At 59.9% G+C, this 19,763-nt stretch overlaps 2 protein-coding genes across 5 annotated transcripts; one reads left to right on the forward strand and one right to left on the reverse strand.

The window, feature by feature from the left end:
• Positions 1 to 52: 52 nt before the first annotated feature.
• FBXL15 (F-box and leucine rich repeat protein 15) lies at positions 53 to 4,234 on the reverse strand. 2 transcript variants are annotated; one of them, XM_067024802.1, is made up of 6 exons: positions 3,731 to 4,234; positions 3,149 to 3,268; positions 2,061 to 2,268; positions 1,734 to 1,887; positions 875 to 1,380; positions 53 to 383 (listed from the first exon to the last, which is right to left on the reverse strand). In XM_067024802.1, the coding sequence occupies exons 3-6, from the start codon at positions 2,111 to 2,113 to the stop codon at positions 194 to 196; spliced, it is 903 nt and encodes a 300-aa protein (XP_066880903.1). In that variant the 5' UTR covers positions 2,114 to 2,268; positions 3,149 to 3,268; positions 3,731 to 4,234; the 3' UTR covers positions 53 to 193. The 2 variants fall into 2 exon arrangements, with proteins under 2 accessions (XP_066880903.1, XP_058910132.1); XM_059054149.2 differs by having other exon boundaries at positions 2,061 to 2,190; positions 3,731 to 4,065.
• A 269-nt stretch (positions 4,235 to 4,503) lies between these two features.
• PSD (pleckstrin and Sec7 domain containing) lies at positions 4,504 to 19,714 on the forward strand. Of its 3 annotated transcripts, none has more exons than XM_059054078.2 (17): positions 4,504 to 4,593; positions 5,856 to 6,592; positions 6,863 to 6,965; positions 7,458 to 7,818; positions 8,561 to 9,001; positions 10,195 to 10,389; positions 10,555 to 10,635; positions 10,842 to 10,954; positions 11,586 to 11,644; positions 11,754 to 11,843; positions 15,612 to 15,655; positions 17,114 to 17,304; positions 17,389 to 17,459; positions 17,567 to 17,724; positions 17,884 to 18,028; positions 18,294 to 18,437; positions 18,922 to 19,714. In XM_059054078.2, exons 2-17 carry the CDS (start codon positions 5,939 to 5,941, stop codon positions 19,150 to 19,152), a joined length of 3,081 nt encoding a protein of 1,026 aa, XP_058910061.1. In that variant the 5' UTR covers positions 4,504 to 4,593; positions 5,856 to 5,938; the 3' UTR covers positions 19,153 to 19,714. The 3 variants fall into 3 exon arrangements, 2 of the variants coding, with proteins under 2 accessions (XP_058910061.1, XP_066880889.1); XM_067024788.1 differs by having other exon boundaries at positions 18,947 to 19,062; XR_010838843.1 differs by lacking the exons at positions 17,567 to 17,724; positions 17,884 to 18,028; positions 18,294 to 18,437; positions 18,922 to 19,714 and having other exon boundaries at positions 17,169 to 17,304.
• Positions 19,715 to 19,763: the final 49 nt, after the last annotated feature.

Below are 19,763 nucleotides of genomic sequence, written 5' to 3' on the forward strand. Positions count from 1 at the left end.
CTCTCCCAGCCTCACATCCCCTATCTCCAACACGGCAGCAGCGCCAGGCAAGAAGGGGTAAAAAGCTCTTTATTTGAAGCTCCAAGGTAGGGCAGTGCACTGGCCTCTCAGCCGAGGCCCCCACAGTTCAGTTTCCCTACGGTTCACAGTGAGGCCCCGCCACACAGTCCAGCTGTGCCCATCGGCAGGCGGGTCAGACCTGCAGGTTGACAAAGGGTGCGAAGCCTGCCATGTCCTGTAGCAGCACCAGGGCCTGATGCAGCGGAGGCTCCACATCGATGTCCACGCCGCGCTTCCGCAAACGGCTTAGGCTGGGCTCGGCCACATGGTGGCAGTGTCGCACCCGCAGTGAGCGCAGCGCGGGGCAGTACTCGGCCAGCGTCCTGGGGGAGGAGCCGGGTGAGGTGAGGGGCGTGAAGCCGCTACACCCATGGGGGAGCCGGCAAAGCCCCTGTCTCCCTCCAGTTCGGGGCATACTTCTTCCTTCCGTACAGAAGGGAGGAGACCCGATTTGGGGTCATACACTTAATGCCTCCAGTGAACCGGAGACTTCCTGTCTCTGAAACAGGGAACCTGCTTCTCAGCTGTGCCCAGGATTGCAAGGTTTTCCCCTTGAAGAACAGCCAGAAATCTGACTTTTATACTTTGTATGTGAAATCTCCCAATGTGTACATACTGGTTCAAAAAAGTTTTTAAACTGTGGGCTCTCTGGCCTAGGCATTCCTAGAGGCCCTTCCTGTTCAGAATGTGGGTGCCGTGATAGCAGGAAGATACAGAAACCCCAGTTTTGCCTTTCGACAACTACAGCCCACCCCGACCCCCAGAGGCTAAGTGATTGCCCTCCTCCCATCCCACCGACCCCAGGCCCAGGCACCTGACACCGTCGCTTCCGACCCGGAGGCAGCCGGTTAGGTCGAGGTGCTGGAGTTCCGGGCAGTTGCGAGCCAACTCCTGGACGGCGACGTCCCCCACATTGGCGTTGACCGCCAGCGAGAGGCTGCGAAGGCCTGCGCCGCGCCTCTGCGCCAGGTACACAATGGCTTCATCCTTGAGCTGTCGGCAGGCGGTGAGGTCCAGCTCCTCAAGGGCCGGACAGCGGTCAGCGAGGCCGCGCAGCGCCAGCCCATCTACCCAGTCACAGTGCGCAAGCGAAAGGCGCTGCAGGCGGGGGCAGCCCTCAGCCAGAGCCCCCAACGCACGGCGGCTCAGTTGCCCGCAGCCGGCCAGCGCCACACTCCGCAGCTGGGGATTCCGCGCCAGCACCGGCACCAGATCCTCGTCCGACAGCCATTCGTGACACGGCGCCAGCGCCAGCTCCTGCAGCCCCTCGGCGTCCCGCAGCAGCCAGGCCAATGCGGACTGCGGGATCTGCGGACCCACCTACGGGCGGGGAAGCACCTCGACTCTCAGCTGGTTCCGGGGGCGGACGCTGCCTACCCGTCCCTGAGGAGTGCTTTCCTGGCAGTAGGTCGCCCTCGGGGCTTGCCACCTGACCTCCCAGGAGAGACCCTACGCGCCCTCTGAGTTGATTCCCGGTACTTGCCCTTTGAGAGTACTTCTCGCTGGGTGGATCGCTTCCAGGTCATTCCTAGAGGCCCAAGGGGGATCCCGAAGGGTAGACAGAGGAGCTGGGAGCTGGAGGTTCAGGGCTGGGGACTGGGGGTTGGAGGCGGGGCTGGAGCCGGGGCTGGAGCAGTATCCAGAAGGGGGCGGGGCTCCGGCCCCAGGCTTACCTGAGCGGCGTCGAAGCGGCGCAGCGCGGCCAGGTGCAGCTGCACTAGCGCCCGGAAGGCCCGACTGACGCGCTGCAGCCGGAGCAGCTGGCGCAGCGGCACACGGCTCAGGACATGTGGGAGCAGCACGTCTTCCCAGGGCAGGTCCAGGAGCCTGCGGGCAAAGGGGCGTTGGCGGCGGCGTCCCCGGGTTGCTGTTACCTGCGAGTCCGCCTCCGTTATGCTCCTGAGCCCCGGCTCCTAAAAGCGACCCCCAGACCCGGCCCTGGTTCAGCTTCCCTCCCCCAGGACATTTTTCCCTCTTTCGGCCCCTCCGGTGCTCGGTACCTGACGGCTCCGGGCTCTTGCTCCCCTCCGGACTGCTCCATCGGTGGCTCCATCGGCTGTCTACTGCGCGTGCGCAGTAAGGTCTTCTCGCTTTGGCCTGGAGTGGCCGCAGCGAACCCGCCTACTTTGGCTGTAGAGACAGACCGATTCAATCGAGTGCCGGCTCACTGAGGATCCTGTCTGAAAGTGTTCCGGATGGATCCCGAAACTGAAGGCGAAACAGGCCGGTGGTGTAAAGTTAGACCTCGCCTTCTCCGCTGCAGGGCTTGAGACCCAAGGCTGAAAAATGCGATGGTGCAGCAGAGACTGGCTTTTTTCGTTTGGGGCCAGTGGCCGCCTCAAAGTGAAGTGATGGGAGGAGCAGGCAAAGCCAAACGTATAAGGGGCGGGGCCAGGACTGTTAAGGTTCTGGGCCTATTTTCTCTGCCCTCTGATCGCGTTTAGCGAGTTTGAAAAATGGCGAAAAATTGTCCAGGCTCTTATTGCCTGGCACGTAGTAGATGCCCAAGAATTGCTGAATGAATTGAATGGGGAAAGCTAGAATTTTTCTTCCTTCATCAAGCAAACTTGCCCAGACCTCCTAACCGTGGTTAATTGTGAAGTACAGAGCTATCCAACCCCTTCCACTCCTGTAAGATTTGTAACGGGTTTACACCTTGGAGGGAGAAATGTAAGGTCGAGAAGAAGGACTGTATTTCCAACTGGGTCCCTTTCCTTTGCCCAGGAGGTCTAGAATCCTGAGAAGAATAAGTGTTCAGGTCAGCCCGCCAGGAATACTGATTATCGGTTGGCCTGGGGGTTTAGTTGTGGGGGCTGGGGCTGGGCCCGCCCTGGGGCAGTAACGCCCACCCCACCACCCCCCCGAGCTCTGGCTCAGACTCTGGGTTGCTCTCTCACTGTGTCCCCAGATCCTAGTTCAGAGTCCGTTCCAGGGAACCTCTGGAGCAGTGCTTTCCCCATCATCCATTGGCGGGGAGGATGTGAAGGAGGCCGAGGGCTACTGCTGTCACAGATAGGTCCCACCCCACCACCCCACCCCACCGCCCCAGCAAGGTTGCACTCTCCCGTCGTGCAACCGTTTCACCTGCCTCTTCATAACGAAAAATGCTTCCCATCCATTATCAGGGCTTCGGCACCTCTGCAAGCTGGGCATGTCTGTTCCGTCACTCCACTTTGAAGATGAAACCGAGGCCCTGGAGAGGCAGCACCTTGTCCGGGGTCAAGCGAGTCGGGATAAAGAACTCGGGCATCCTGGTTTTCCCCGAATCCCTTTCACACTCCTCCACCCTCCCCCACCCCACCCCCACTCCCATGCTGCGAGAAGGGAGTAAACAGCAGCGGGAAAGGACCAAGGAGGGTCAGTTTGGGTGAGGGACTTGCTCCCTTTCCCTCCGCCTGCTTGGGGAAGGGTAGCTGGGAGGACAGATATGCGCTAAGATAGAGTCAAGTGGGCGCGCACCACCTCGGGCCGCGCGCCTCCTCCCCCTCCCAGCGTTGTTCCCGCTTCTGCGCCTGCGCAGTGCGACAAATCTGGCGCTGTCCCCTTCAGCACCACGCCGAACCCGCGCAGCCCCTCCCCGCGGTGAGCCCCGCACACCCCCGCCTCGCACGTTCTTGCGCCCCCTGACCACTCGAACAGACCCCTTCTTCCTTCCGAGGTCACCACTTGCCTGCCCTGGAGTTCCCAAGGAGAGCAGTTGCCATAGTAACTCTAGCGGTGCTTTCTTAAAATAGCCGGGCCCGCTTCTACCTTGGCCAAGGTCACAAGGGTTGCCTATCTTCCACTTCCTCTAGTCCAGGCGTCATTCCGTCTAACCTCGTATCAGACGGGCAGGATGCCTAACTCAGGCAGCAAGGAAGTTCTTTTTGAAGTCTGACTAACATCCCTCCTGCTGCATCCTGGGCGAGTGGTCAGGGTTGTGTCTCCTGAACCCTAGTCTCAGAACATCCGGAGGATTTGAGGCAGTGCTCCCTAAATCTTTCTTCCATAAATTGATGATCTCCTGGATTTAGGGGGCGGGTCCAGTCTACACCCGTACCGTGTGCTGGCGCGGCCGCGTGCTCGTGGGGGCGGGAGCGCATGTGGCATGTAACAGGTCATGTGGCAACCTCCTAGGGACACGCGTGGGGTCTGGAGCGGGACACGCGTGTGCAGCTGGGTCCTGCGTGCGGCTCGGGGTGGTGGACGAGCGGGACGTGGACACGATTGGGGTGGGTCATGTGAGGGTCTGAAGAACAGACCAGACGTTCCATACGTCCTCCCCCTCCTCAGGGGCGGGTCTCAGGTTGGCGGGATTGCCCAGCGGGGACCTAGCGTCGAGAAGGGGGGCCAGCCTCCGGGGCTCAGGGCCCTGGGAAAGGGCGGGGTGGGGGGGAGGATTAGCTCTGAGCCGCGCGTAGGGGGGAAGGAGGGACTGAGAGGCGGGCGGGCCTGGAGCAAGCGGGAGCAAGCGGGAGTCGCGCTGCCTTCACAGCTGAGCTGGGCCCAGCCTCTCCCCTGCCTCTCCTCGGCCCCAGCTCCAGGCGAGCAGCGGTGAGTACTGAGGCGGCTCGAGTCCAGGGCTGCACTGGGGGTGCGCTGGGCCCCGATTGAGCTTCAGAAACCTGCCTGGCAGGGTTGCTGCTCCTGACCCTTGCCCCTACCCTGCATTGCCACCAGGGGCCCCTTTACCCCTTTATGGTCCTTCCTGGGCTGGACAAGATCTGTCATACGCCTGGGGGGTGGGGGGAGAGATGGGGAGAGGGTCTGGTTCAGCCTTCACCCTGCCCCCCCCCTCAGAGACCAGTGACTGGTGGGGGTTGGGGGAGAGGGTGTATATCCCTTTTTACGGATGTGTGTGAGGATGCATCTGTATATGTGTGTGACTGTGACCAGTAAGTGTCTGATATGCCTGTGTCTCTATGTGCCTTGGAGAATGAGGGCCTGTGTGTATATTTGGGTATCTCTTTGTGTGTTCCTGTTTGATTGCAGTGTGTGTGTAAAACAAGCATGTGCCTTTCCATTACACACATATTTGTTATGACTGTGAGAGTGTATGAGGGTGTGTCTTTGAGCAATGTGTGTGTGTGCCTGTGTCTGTGTGTGCTGGAGGGTGTTGTCTATGAATGTGTTAGCTGTGTACCAATATTATCTGTCCTTATGTGTGTGTGTGCATGAGTATGTGTACCTGTATGGAGAACAAGAATGTCCCTTTCCCATTCAGCATGTATGTAGTAGAGGAGGAGCCTCTGTTCAGACCTTTCTCTTCCCTTTCACCTATGCCTCTCAGCCCCTCATGTCCCTATATACCACCCCCATTCTTCCTCCCTCTCCTTCCAGGAGGCCTGAGTTCTCTCCCCCTGAGTGAGGGGCTTCTATTGAGAGACTGTGGAAGGTCCATGGCTGGACGATGATGATGGCTGGCTGATACTTCTGGTCCTGAGGGTGGGGTAGCAGTCTTCCCCCTCCCCCACCAGAAGTAGTTCCAAAATGCCACAGAAACTCTGGGCTCACTCAACTTGTGAAATACCTTCCTCTCTCCTCCCAGGGTGATGCTTAGAGCCCCCAGGCAGAAAGGAGAGGAGCCAGGGGCCCACTGGGGGTACAGTTCTTTTCTCTTCAGGCCTCCATGGAAGTAGCCCCAGCAGGAAGACTGATCACCACCCCCAGGGGTGGGATCAGTGATGCCATATCCCCGGTGTGGGCTAGACCCCTGGTGCTCAGTGACCCCAGCCAGCCTTCCCTTCCCTGTCTCTGCTCTGCTGTCCACCCGACTCCCTGGCAGTTCACCCCCTCCTCCCCTTCCTCTCTTGCAGGCCTGTCTGAAGAGCATGCTGCCCCCTCACTCCCCACCTGGCCTGGCCATCCCTGCCCCCCCAGCCTGACCCCCGGCCCCAGCATGGCCCAGGGTGCCATGCGCTTCTGCTCGGAAGGCGACTGTGCCATCTCCCCGCCACGATGCCCACGCCGTTGGCTCCCCGAAGGCCCGGTGCCCCAGAGCCCCCCGGCCAGCATGTATGGCAGCACAGGCTCCCTACTACGGCGGGTGGCACGTCCAGGTCCCCGAGGCCGGGAACTTGGACGTGTGACAGCACCCTGTACACCCCTGCGTGGCCCCCCTTCACCCCGTGTTGCTCCCTCACCCTGGGCACCCTCTTCACCCACTGGGCAGCCCCCACCAGGGGCCCGGAGCTCTGTGGTCATATTCCGCTTTGTGGAGAAGGCCAGCGTGAGGCCACTGAATGGGCTACCTGCTCCCGGAGGCTTGAGTCGGAGCTGGGACCTGGGTGGGGTCTCTCCTCCCAGTCCCACCCCAGCCCTTGGGCCAGGCTCCAACCGAAAGTTGCGGCTAGAAGCATCCACATCAGACCCACTCCCAGCTGGAGGAGGCTCAGCTCTGCCTGGCAGTGAGGGCCTTTTACACGGGCCACCAGCTCAACCTCAGGTTGGAGCAGACGGTCTTTACTCCTCTCTCCCCAATGGGCTGGGGGGACCCTCTGAGCACCTGGCCACATTATTCCGAGGACCTGCTGACACTGGACTCCTTCACCAGGTATGTGATCTCCCTTGGGCTCCCTGGAACCCCAGAGACCCAGCAAAGGCCAAGGCTTGTCTCCTTGGTGGTCCTGGGCCTATCAGCTGTTCACTCTGAATCCTTCAATCTGTGCTAAATCTACCTCTTTCTTGCCCTCTTTGTCCTTATGTCTCTGCACCTCTGTCCCTGTATATTTTTCTTTCTGTGTTTCTGTCCCATGTTCTTGTGTCTTTGTGTGTCTGGCTTTATCTCTGGGTGCCTGTGTCTATGTCTCCCCCCTTGGCTTAGGGGGACACCTGGTCCTCACCCAGAGAAGTCTCCTCTCATGCCCAGAGAATCGCTCGAGCCAAATGGGAATTCTTCTATGGCTCTCTGGACTCCCCCAGCTCAGGTAAGGCCTGGGACTGAGGCAAGGGGCACAGGACAGGGCCTTTTCCACAGCAGCCATGGTGTGCTAGGGAGCCTTCCTTTAAACCTCCCCCTATTCTTTCCTGGGCTTCTGAGTCAGCTAATGCCTCTCTAGGCCTCAGTCTATCCATCTGTGTTATGATAAGGGGTTGGGGGATGGCAGCTAGGTTGGGCACTTGGAGGAAGCTGGGTAGTGGAGGGAGGGGATGGAAGGATGTCAAGGGTCATTCCTTGGAGTAGAAAAGAGGCTGGTCTCCCTCAGGCCCCTCAAACCTGTTTGATTAGAACTTAATTTGAAATGAGCTCCACTGGCACCAGGAACAAGCTGAGTTTGTAGCAGGAGGAATGGCGGCTAGCCAGTGAAAGAACTTCCTGCCAGTTTGAGGCAGTGGGGGAGAGTTCCTTCTGAGAACAGAGTCAGGAGAGGGAGCTGACCTGAATAACCACCTGACCGGGATGCCTGTGCACACTGCAGGTGCTAAGCCCCCAGAGCAGGCCCCCCCATCTCCACCTGGGGTGGGCTCAGGGCAGGGCTCTGGGGTGGCTGTGGGGCGAGCAGCCAAGTACTCCGAGACGGACCTGGACACAGTGCCCCTGAGGTGCTACCGAGAGACCGACATCGATGAGGTGCTGGCTGAGCGGGAAGAGGCTGACTCGGCCATCGAGAGTCAGCCCAGCTCTGAGGGCCCGCCTGGCACTGCCCGCCCACCTGCCCCACATCCCGGCCCATGCCTTGGCCCTCGTTCCAGCCTGGGCAGTGGCAATGAGGACGAGGATGAGGCAGGTGGGGAAGAGGATGTGGACGACGAGGTGTTTGAGGCCTCAGAAGGGGCCCGGTGAGTGGGGGAGTGGGAGAGGAAAGTGGCTTGCTCCTTCCTGCTGGCCCAGAGCCAGAGCTGGGCTCAAAGGGACGGGAATAGAGACAAGGGTGGGGCCGGGAATGTCAGGACAAAGCGGTGTGCTGACAGGGTGAGGTAGCACTCTCGGGATTCTGGAGAGAGGCCTGAGGCCTGGCAGGGTGCCAGGGGTGTGGGGACCATCAGCAAGAGCCCAGGAGGGTAGGGGCAGCCAGGATAGAGGAGGAAAGGGGTTCTAATGAGGGCCAGGGGCAGAGTGACAGGCCAAGGTCAGAATCAAGCCTGGGGGCACAGGAGCATCAGGCTAGATCCTGGATCCCAGCAGGAGAACGTGGAGTGTAGGGGCCTTCCTCTCTGTCTCACACCCCATTGCAGCCTGGAGCCTCATCTTCTTTTCCTAAGATGTTGCCAGAAATAGAAATGGAATGGCAGGAGGGGAGAGGATCAGGGAGAAGGAGGAGAAAGGGAGATTAACAGGGAGTGAGAGAGGAAGGGGATTGGGTGTTGGGTATGGGTAGGCCTGGGGTGCTCCAGGGGCACTGAATAGCTTGGCAAACCTGTGGTGGGGACCTCGTACCCGGGTGGCTATTTTCGGGGGCTGGGAGCCTGTGAAAAGGGGATGATAATCCCCTTCACAGAGTCGGTATGAAAGTTCAATGAAATGCTACCTAGGGCTGTCCTGTAGACCCCTGATCAGAGATTCTCCTCCCTGCCCCTGCAGGCCAGGCACCCGAATGCCTCACTCTGGGCCTCTCAAGTCGCCTCTGCCCTTTCTACCTGGGACCAGTCCCTTGGCTGATGGGCCCGACTCTTTCAGTTGTGTGTTTGAAGCCATCTTGGAGTCACACAGGGCCAAGGGCACCTCCTACACCAGCCTCACCTCGCTGGAGGCCCTGGCCTCACCTGGCCCAACCCAGAGCCCCTTCTTCACCTTTGAGCTGCCTCCCCAGCCCCCTGCCCCCAGGCCTGACCCACCTGCTCCTGCCCCACTTGCCCCTCTCGAACCGGATTCTGGTACCAGCTCTGCTGCTGATGGGCCTTGGACACAGAGAGAGGAGGAAGAGGAGGCAGAGGCTGGAGCCAAGCAGGCCCCGAGGAGGGAGCCGCCTAGTCCCTGCCGCTCAGAAGACAGCTATGGGCTGGGGGCAGCTCCCCTGGGCAGGTGAGTGATTCCTTTGGGACCTCAGACTTGAGGCCCCAGGGCCCCAGGAATAGTTGCTCCAAGGGACAGAGCCTGAGTGTGAAGATGTAGTTTATATTCCTGACCCCTGATAGGGGTAGTTAGGGGATACAGGTGTGTTTTCTTATTTGGAGGACTACTTCAATTGGCTGTGAGTGGGAGCCCCTCACAGCCTGCCTTCTTGGTCTCAGATCCAGTGGCTTGTGAAATCCTGGTTTAGGATTGAAGGGTCCCTAGAGGACACCCTCCTTTTTCTCTAGAAGGGCCCTTCCCTCCCGAGACAGAGCCTCTAACCTGCTTAGAATTCTTCTGATCTTACCCTCAGCCAGCCTGGAGGTTTCTTCCAAAGATGCAGCCACCAGCCTCTCCTTTTGCTTCCCTCCCATGTCACCTCCCCCCTCCAATCTAGAGTTTCTCACCCTTCTCCAGGAAGTCCTTTCACCGGTCTAACCTTTCTGCTCTCCCCTCTGCCAGCTACCCTCTCAGTCACTGAAGCCATGGCAACAGGAGGGGGTGGCCAGGGAGACAGGGTTGCCTAGCAACTAGGAGTTTCCGGCCTCTGTCTCTGGGGTGACAGGTGGCTTTGTGAGTAGAGCAGCCGGGGTGGGAAGGGAAGGCAGGAGGAGACAGGGGATGAGGGATTCACTCTGACCCCCAATACCCTCTACCCCAGAGCCTGCTTCTTTGAGGGTGTAAGAGAAGGACCAAGGAGGAGGCTCCTCTCCTTAAAAGGCGGGAAGAGGAAAGACATAGGAACAGGAAAGTGTCCCTGCTGCCCTCACATCTTTGTCTGACCCTCCACTCTTCCTCCCTAGCAGTCCATCTATCCTATCTTTGCCCCTAATCTCAGACACAGAGGACTCTGTCCTGAGTAGGTCCAGTGTGGGAATGGGGAATCTATGTCTAATAGCAAACTTAGGGAGCTTTGGGGAAAGCAGCCAGAACTCCCACAGCAGCAACACGGATGTGGGTTAGATTTGAGGCAGGACTTCCACAGAGAGGTGGTAATGATGGAGTAGGCTGATGGAAGGAATCTCCTTCTCTGGAGAAAAGAAAAATGCCTTCCCCATGTTCCAATCTTCCCTTCTCTGTCTACTGTGTCTGGAGGCAGAGGAAGGATCTGGATGGCCCCTGAGGGCTTGCCCCACCTCTGAGCTGGTGTTCTACCCTGGCAGTGAACCGCCCCTGAGCCAGCTCGTGTCCGATTCGGACTCAGAGCTGGACAGCACAGAGCGGCTGGCCCTGGGAAGCACAGACACCTTGTCCAATGGGCAGAAAGCAGACCTGGAGGCTGCGCAGCGCCTAGCTAAGAGGCTGTACCGACTAGACGGCTTCAGGAAGGCGGATGTGGCCCGGCACCTGGGCAAGAAGTAAAGGCACTGGGCTGGGATTGAGAATGGGGGAGAAGGGATGCATCCTGCGGGCAGCACCTCCACATCCCCTGTATCTAATACCCCCAGGTCTCTAGGTAAACCCCACCTGGCCCCTTGACACTTCCCCTTGAGACTCCACCTGTCTCTCTGCCCTGCCCACAGCAATGACTTCAGCAAACTTGTGGCTGGCGAGTACCTGAAGTTCTTTGTCTTCACGGGCATGACTCTGGACCAAGCTCTCAGGTGGGTGTCCAGCCCTTTGAGGGCAGCACCTCCTCTTCAGGCCTGGTGTACAGGGCCTCAGTTATGCCTCCTCTGAGCCCCATGACTCCCCTAAACTGCCCTGAAGTCACCCTTTCCCAAGCTGTCTGAGCGTGGCCAAGAGCCAGGGCTGCCTGGTAAGGGGACCTTGGGTAGAGGTAACATGTCCCCTCTTCCCCCCTCCCCAGGGTGTTTCTGAAGGAGCTGGCCTTAATGGGTGAGACCCAGGAACGGGAGCGCGTGCTGGCCCACTTCTCCCAGAGATACTTCCAATGCAATCCTGGAGCCCTGTCCTCAGAGGGTGAGGAGGACGGGGCCAGGGCATTCCTGGCTGGTCACTGAGGCAGATGGGCACTGCATCTGTGCAAAGCAGCATGAGTGTGTGTGCAGAAGTACCCAAATGCACGAGCTTGCAGGCATGCAAGCATGCATGTATGCAGACAGTACTGGCATGGCTGCACAGATGTGGAACTGTGCATGTGGGCAGGTATAGTGCTAGGTAGGATCTAGTGTGTGTTGTGAAGAGGCATGTGGCAGGTGTGTTTGCATGCCGTTGTTTGCATACATGTGCAAGACAGTGCTTGGCCTGTGTAGGGATTCTATTTGGTCTGCATAACTGTGTGGGGCCCAATGGCTTGCATAGACACAGAGGCATGTTGGTGTTGGGGGCAAGCAGTGCGCTGCCCCCAGAACCTTAGGGAGCTACGTAGGGTGAACTAAGAAGAGGAAGAGGTCCCATCTGAGGGATTTACTGGAAGAGAGAGGTCTTTGCTCTGGAGGGGTTTGCTAATGGGGTCCGGGACTTACAAAAGTGTGGTTGTGAGCCAAAAGGGGTCCTGAAGGGGGGCAGGGGATGAACTGGAAGATTGAGGAAGATAGATGTGGAAGAGTCCCTGCGAGGTGGCCAGGGCTGAATGTCAACTCTCTCCTAGATGGTGCGCACACGCTGACCTGCGCCCTCATGCTACTCAATACTGATCTCCACGGCCACGTGAGTAGTGGGGCTGGTGGGAGGGAGCCCGGAACGCCTTGTCCAGAGACTTCAAGGTCTGGGAGGCGAAGGACTCCCCAAGCTCAGAGGCCTCTGTGCCCTCCATTAGAACATCGGGAAGCGCATGACCTGCGGAGACTTCATTGGTAACCTGGAGGGCCTCAACGAAGGCGGCGACTTCCCCAGAGAGCTGCTCAAGGTGGGGGGCGGGGCGGGGCAGAGGTCGCTGGAGGGGAGGGACAGGGGACCTGTCAGCAGGCCTTCGAGGGAGGGGCGGGGAGGGGCCTGCCAACCACCCAGTTCCCGCTGTGTAAGCCTGGGCTCTAGTGACTCAGCCTGGGGACCGCCCCCTCCCCCAGCCCCCACAAGACTGGCTTTCCCGGAACATGCGCACTCGCAGTCCCAGCGCGCAGCGGGGGAGGGGGGGAAACAGTTCTCGAAAACACGTGACCAGCAGGCCCTGGACCCTGTATTTCGGCTTCGAACCCTGAACCTCCTTCAGTGTTCACTGAGGAAAGGGGTGGGGGTGTGTGGGGGGGGTCTCAGCAAGGGCGGGGTGGGCGTATAGGTACACCACTTCCCTCCCCGCGCCCCGCCCCCGCCTCACGGTGTACAGCCACAAAGGCCGCTCTGGTACCGCTGCACTGGAGGGACCCGGAGATGGGGGCCCTGAGAGGGACAAAGGCTTTCCGGGGTCCTGAAGCCAGTTAGCACCAAGCTGGGACTACACACTGCGCTTCTGGCTCCTTAGTGGGCAGGCCCCGCGCCCAGGCGCCAGGTCCTGAGGGGTTAGCTACACTGGAGCGGGTAGGATGGGAGGAGGAGGGGGGTGGCCTGGTCCGTGGCTTCACTCCTCTTCCAGATCGGAGAAGGAGAAGGACTGCACTCCCTTGAAACCCCCAGAGTTGTCAAAGGGGTCTCCTGGCCACCGCATACATGTGACAGCACAGGAGTGTCCTGGGGCGTGTCTGTGAACGTGGGGTGTGTTGAGCTTCTGAGTTTCGGAACGTATCTTGAGTGGGGCCGTCCACTGTGAGTTGGGGGGGCGTCAGTGAATTGGGGTGTATGCTGACTTGTATATGTGATTTAGGGTCTGTGAATCAGGGCTTTGTCTGACTTGGAGTGTGTTTGTGCTTTAGGGCTCATGATTTAGAGTGTGTCTGAGTTGGGATGTAGGTTGGGTGTTTGTGTGTGTTGGGGTGTATATCTATGAATTGACTATCTGGTTTATGACAGGTGTCCATGAGTAGGGGGTGTATGTCTGTGAGTTAATGACTAAAATTTGAGGTGTACCTCTGAATTTGTAGTGTCTGTGAGTTGAGGTGAATGTGAATTGGTGCATCTGGTTAGTTGGGGTGTATGTAAAGTGGGGTGTTTGAAGGTGATTATATACTCGGGCATTTGAAGTATCTGCGGGTCGGTGAGTTGGGTAATTCCACGGCTGTCTCCATCCCGCGCCGCTGTCTCTAGCCTCGTGGCCCCTCCTGGCTCTGTAAAAAAGGGCCGCCAAGAGGCGTTCCGACCTTTCTCCTCACCACCACACCCTGACGAGCCAGGAGAGCGCTCCAGACCCTACAGGGACAGCCCACCTCACAGCTCTAACCTCCCAGCACCCCTAGAGCAGGCCACCCCGCCCCACCCTACCCCACCCCCCACCGGCCCTCCCAGGCGCCTCCCCCGTGACGGCGCGCGGCGGGCCCTCCTCTCGGTCGGACGCCTCCATTTTGCGCCGTCCCCGCCCCTCGCCCTCGCCCTCCCCTCTCCGTCGGCGCCCCCCTCCCGCTCTCGCCGAACTGCAGAGCAGACCGCGTCGCCGCCGCCGCCGAGCGCTCCGTGCGTCGGTGGGAGCCGAGCCGGGCCGGGCTCGGGCCGGGCCTGGCCGGGCCGCTCGCGCCGGCTGTCGGGGGAGCCGTCCGCGGGCCGTCCGGGCCGTCCGCGGCCAAGGCCGGACGGGGGCATGGCCGGGGGCCGCGGCGCGCCGGCCGGGCCAGCATGATCGGTGTCAACAGCATCCACAGCAGCGCCGGGCGGCTGCGCTCGCGCTCGCTGTGCTCCGTGCGCTACGGGCGCACCCACCGCGGCGCGGAGACCCTGTGCTACGGCTGGCCGCAGCGCTCGCGCAGTCTCAAGCCCGTGCTCTACACCGACCTGGTGGTCAGCCGCCTGCAGAGCCGCAAGAAGAAAAAGGCGGTGAGGGCGGTGGGGCCGCGGCCCACGCCAGGCTTGGGGGCGACCGAGGGGGTTGCTGAGGGCGGCACGCGACTGAGGGGGCGGCTTGAGGGAGGCGCCGAAGGCATCGCAAGCCGAGGGGGGAGCCTGACACGGACAGAGCCCACGGGTAGCTAGGGGTGGGCATGGGGTGGGGGTAGGGCAGAGACCCTCGGATCAAGTTGGGGATCGCAGACCAAAGGGTCTTTGGGCCTTCTAGATGAGAGCATGAGACGGAGCTCACCTGTGGGCTTTAGGAATTTTCGAAGGAAGACGTTGTGGGCCAAAGGAAGGTCCAAGAGGGACAGGGGATGAACTGCAGGGCTGGAGACAAGGACCACAGGTTGGCTTTCGGTGGCCACTTCAAGTCCTGGCCCGAGAGTTGGAGTGTGAGGGCTTAGGGTCTGCGCCTAGCTGAGTTTGGTCAGGGTGGTGCTGGGAGGGCTGAGTATGCACCTGACTGGGTTGTGCTGTGTGGTGGAGGTCCTGGTGTACCTGCCCCCGGCCAGGGTGTGCCCATGTGGGGTGCGTGGCTAGCCTTGTGGTTGGGTATAGCAGTGGCCAATGAAAGAGTCAGAGACTGTGTTGTGTGGGCAGCGGGGGGCTGTGTCCCATCTTGGAGAAGGTGCCGACGTCACCACTGCATCCAACTCCTCGCACGCAGGCATCACACGCCACACGCTTAGCCGCACGTGCTGGGGACACACCCACTCACGGACAGGCTGGTGGAAGCGCCCCCACAGTGGGAGGCACTGGTGTGAACCCACATTGCAGGCTACTCCCAAGAAGAGGGGTCCCCTATGCCACTACTGAAACCTATCCTCTCCTCCGACCACCCCAAGGCCCCTGCAGGTCCCCCAGGCTGACTGTACAGAGGCAAGTGACTGGTTTGGGAATTCACAGGGAGTTTGGAGTGTGCAGGGTTTGGAAGCTAAAACTATTGTCTTTTAGACTAGTGTTCACTCTGCAGGAACATGGAGTATGTGCGTGGGCAGTGGGCTGGACCACTCTGGCATTTGGCTTGGTGGGGCTCTCTGGGTTGGGGGAAGATCTCAGCTTGCACTGGGGCTGGGAGCCATGGGAGTGTGTTCTCTGTTAGCCAAGGAGGGAGGTGACAGGGAGAGTCCTGTTCCTGGGCCTCAGTTTCCCCATATGCCCTGTGTGGGTTTATCCTGTCGAAATAGGCCAAAACACATGGTTGGGGAAAGGAGAGCTTCTTAGGCTGCTCTTTTCCATTCCTTCTAGGGCTGTGCTTCCCCCACCCAGCTTCTGCATAGGATGACTCTTAACAATAATAACAACAGCAAAGATAATAGCAGTTGCTATTTATTGTACATAAACCGTATGCCAGGATGTCCTGTGTCAGTTCCTTGCTCTATGGTAAACACGTGGTACTGGGACTTTCCTGGCAGTCCAGCGGTTAAGAACTCCCAGTGCAGGGGTGCGGGTTCTATCCCCCCGGGGGAACTGAGATCCTGCATGCCGCGTGGAGTGGCCAAAAAAAAAACCGACCATGTGGTGCTACGTTTGTTCTTCCCATGGAGACTTGTCCAAAGTCATGCAGCTCAAGTGGCAAAGCTGGGTGTGGGTCCTAGTACCTTGTTCTAGAGCCTGTCAGTCATTACACCCTGCTGCCCATCCCCACCCCCAGTTCTGTCTCCTCCCCCAAACTTGGAGGGAGGGCTCTGAGCTCTGGCATTGGTGCACCTCCCCCCCAGGACTGACCCCCCACCCCCCTGGTTTGTTCCTCCCTCTGCAGGCCTTGTACAGCTCCATCAAGAATGAAAAGTTGCAGTGGGCCATGTGAGTCCTGGGGCGTGTGAGGGGGTGGGATGGGATGTCAGGAAGGGGCTGCCTGGAGAGGTCGAGAGCACTGAGATGGGCCGAGCGAATGTGGAGCCAGGGTGGTGGGTGAGAGCACGAGAGGCAGTGAGGCTGCCTCACTTCCTTTTTTGGAGGTGCCCGCCTGGACGTGAGGTTCTGTGTCTTGTCTCTAGCTGGGTTGTTATGACAAGCTGGGTTGGGGTGGCCATCGTCAGCTGGCCTGGGATGAGGGTGCTGAAACAAATGGGGGGAGGTCTCTTGGCACCCAAGTGGGAAAGTAGAAGTCTCTGGAGGTAGGGCCCCTGACCAGTAGAGGGAGAGCCTCCTCCTGGGTCCTAGGGAGCCCAGAGTGTCACAGAATTGTCTACTCTTGGCAGCCCCAGTGGAAACAGGAAGTCTCAGAGTTAAGTCTTGGAAGAGTCTAGTCTGAGGGAGGAGGTCTAGTTTTAGTCTTGAGTCCCCCAGTGTGAGGTAGAGCCCTCATCTAAACAGTCAATAGATCACTCCTACTTGCTGGTATCTGCTGAGAGTCCAGTCACTGCTCAGTTTAGCTGGGAGCTCCCAGTCTGCAGGAGAGAAGACCTCAGAGGAGGCGAAGCTCAGGACTGGGGTACAGGGGGGATCAGGGAAAGCTTCTGTGAGGATTGGTCTCGGGGCAAGCCTTGACGGAGAGGAAGCATTATTTGGGGAGAGCAAGAGGGAAGTTGGTATTTGGGAGGCCAGTGTGTGGTGGCTGAAACGAGTGTGGGGTGAGGAGACCAAGAGGAGGCAGGCTAACTGGAATGGAGAGTGGCAGGAGAGAGACAGTGTTGGTGAGGATGTAGTGTAGGCTCCAGGTGGGAGGCAGTAGGGAGCTACTGCAAGTTTTTGACGAGGGAGTGACAAAATAGAATCCGATTCTTTAGATGATAGCTGACAGAGCCTGCAGACCAGGAGTTACTAGGAAGCTCCTTCTGCCACCATTTAGCCAACAAGCTATGAGTGAAGCCTGGTGCTGGGTGTGGTTGAGAAGCTGAGTCAGACATGTGTCTGCCCTGGTGGAGAAGGGAGTGAGGGGTGTGTGTGTGTGTGCAGAAATGGAGAGGATGGGGCTGCGTACACATGAGGAGAGGAAGGGACAGACGTGGCCTTACCCTTGGGAACTCTAATCTGGGGGCAGAGACATGCTGCCTCGAGGACCCCTGATCTGAGTGGGGAGGTACAGCTACACCTTGGTGCAACCCGGTCTGAGGCCAGGCCAGAGATGTGGCTCCAGGAGCCTCAGGCTGAGGGGAGCCATGCCCTAGGAGAGGGGCAGTCCCCCCAGCCCCTTCTTCACAGACACTGGAGGAGCTTTCCTGGGTGGCAGAGGCTGGGCCTGGGGGGGGCGCCCAGAGGCCGGGCCAGGGGGGGTCGTGGCTCCACGGCCAGCCCCCTTTGAGGTGATCACACCTGCAGAGACGAGGAGGAGCTGAGACGCTCTCTGTCTGAGTTGGCCGACCCCAACCCCAAGGTCATCAAGAGAGTCAGCGGGGGCAGTGGCAGCGGCTCCAGCCCTTTCCTGGACCTGACTCCCGAGCCCGGGGCCGCAGTCTACAAGCACGGGGCCTTGGTGCGAAAGGTGCACGCAGACCCTGACTGCAGGAAGAGTACGTGGCCAGGTGGGGAGGCCTGGGGGATGGATGGGAGTGGGCCTGTCTCAGGCCCCCCTGACTTGTCTTCCTTTCCCCCAGCACCTCGGGGCAAGCGGGGCTGGAAGAACTTCCACGGGATCCTCAAGGGCATGATCCTCTACCTGCAGAAGGTGTGGGGCCAGCTCAAGGGGCTGGGGCTGAGCTGGCTCAGGGGAGGGAGTGGGGGTGGGGCGGGCTGGGCTGGGACTGCAGCCAGGATGAGATGGGCACCCCACAGGAGGAGTACCAGCCTGGGGAGGCCCCATCGGAGGCTGAGCTGAAGAATGCCATCAGCATCCACCACGCATTGGCCACGCGTGCCAGTGACTACAGCAAGAGGCCCCATGTCTTCTACTTGCGCACCGCTGACTGGCGGGTCTTCCTCTTCCAGGCCCCGTGAGTGCCCTCCTCCTGCCCATCCCAGACCCCTTCACTCCACTGCCAGCTTGCTCCCGTCCCTTGTCCCTGGATTGCCTCATTCCTTCTCAGGCCAGGACTGGCATCCCTGGATGGAACCCTGGGCCCAGGTCCCAGATGGCTGTGCTGTCTCCCCAGGAGCCTGGAGCAGATGCAGTCATGGATCACTCGCATCAATGTGGTGGCTGCTATGTTCTCCGCACCCCCCTTCCCAGCTGCTGTCAGTTCCCAGAAGAAGTTCAGCCGCCCTCTGCTGCCCAGTGCTGCCACCCGCCTCCCCCAGGTACCCCCAGCTTGTCCACCTGGTGCCAGTGGGGCGGAGTAAGGCAGGCCTAAGCTGACTGCACTCCAGGCCGCTGCGTATGATACATGTAGATGTCCAGTGCACCAGGACATGGGCCATGGGGGGGGGCGGGTGCAGAGGCTGAAAAACTGTTGGGTTAACCCAGACATGGTGCTTTGTTCCTCCAAAGGATGGGGCACCTTTTCTAAAAACTTGCACAAAGGCACTGTATCTGCCAGAGTGACCATGTTCCCCCTGCTTCTAGGAGGAGCAGATGCGGACCCACGAGGCCAAGCTGAAGGCCATGGCAAGTGAGTTGCGGCAGCACCGGGCTGCCCGTCTGGGCAAGAAGGCCCGTGGCAAGGAGGCTGAGGAGCAGCGGCAGAAGGAGGCCTATCTGGAGTTCGAGGTGAGCCTCCAGCCCGGCACCTCTTGGCTCCTTGCTCCACCGCTGGGACCTCTGTGTCCCCATACAGAGGCTCAGACTAGTGATTCATGGCATGGACTCTAAGAGTGGGACTAGCTGAGTGACCCTGGGCAGACTGCTTAATCCCTCTGAGCTGCAGTTTCCTCTTCTGTGGGACAGGGACAGCATTCCATCCCCACTAGGGAAATGAAAGGAGATGATGTCTGTTAAGTGCTCAGTTTTGCCAACTCTGGTAAAGGCTCAAGAAATATTAGCTGTTACAGTTGACAGTCTAGGGAGAGCCCAGAGAAGGTCACCAAACTACCCAGGGATCATGTCACAGTCAGTCCTTAGGGGCTTTTGGGGCTTCAGAGGTGGGCAAGAATGTGGCATCTTCTAGCCGCCTTTGGTGTTCCCTCACTGCTCCAGACGGGGGTGGGCTGGGCAGAGGGCGGACAGCAGGCTCATCCCTGCCCCTCTGCCTCAGAAATCTCGCTATGGCACATATGCAGCGCTGCTTCGGGTCAAGCTGAAGGCGGGCAGTGAAGAGCTGGATGCGGTAGAGGCAGCACTGGCCCAGGCCGGGAGCACGGAAGACGGATTCCCACCTCCTCACTCCAGTCCCTCCTCACAGCCCAACACCTCCAGCCAGCCCCGGGCTCAGTGTCCTGGCCCAGAGTCTCGCGCAGGGGCAGGCAGTGGGCGGTGGAAGCCCTGAGTTGCGGGTGGGGGGGGGGGGGCGGTGCCCACCAGGCACCTGCATGACAGGGCCCTGCCTGAGCCCGGGCCGGCCTCGGGCCACCTGGGAGGGCCCCTCGGTCCAGGGCCTGACCGCGCCGGACGCGGTGTCCGGGGCAGGGCAGGGCTAGGGCACGGGCCTCAGGAGCCTTAGGCTGAGGGCCCCTCCGAGACCCCCTTTTTGTGATAATGTTTTGCACTTTTTCGTACAGGGGACTGGGATGGGAGGGACCAGGGCCCCTGGACTTTTGATGCTTTTTTTTTTGTGGGGGAGACCTGACGTTTCTGCTGAGACACCCCACCCCTGACACCAGCAATCGCCCTCCACCCTGGGGCCTGGCTCAGACAGAAGCCAGGAGTTGGGGCTGAGCTGGTTTTCCCTCCCTTTTCCGTGAGGGCTCACCCGCTCTTTCCAGAGGTGGCGGGTGTCCATGCTGAGGCCCTATGCACAGGCGGGGGGCAGCATGGCCTTGCTTTCCCTCCTTCAGTGGGCCCTGCCCTTTGTATAGCCTCCACCTCCATTAAAACTGCTCTAGACTTGCTGGCTGGGCCTCCTCCTCTCTCCAGTGCCTGGCCTAAGGCCAGGATAGG

The sequence above is a fragment of the Kogia breviceps genome, chromosome 2, assembly GCF_026419965.1.
Source record: "Kogia breviceps isolate mKogBre1 chromosome 2, mKogBre1 haplotype 1, whole genome shotgun sequence".
Classification (NCBI taxonomy): Eukaryota; Metazoa; Chordata; class Mammalia; order Artiodactyla; family Physeteridae; genus Kogia; species Kogia breviceps.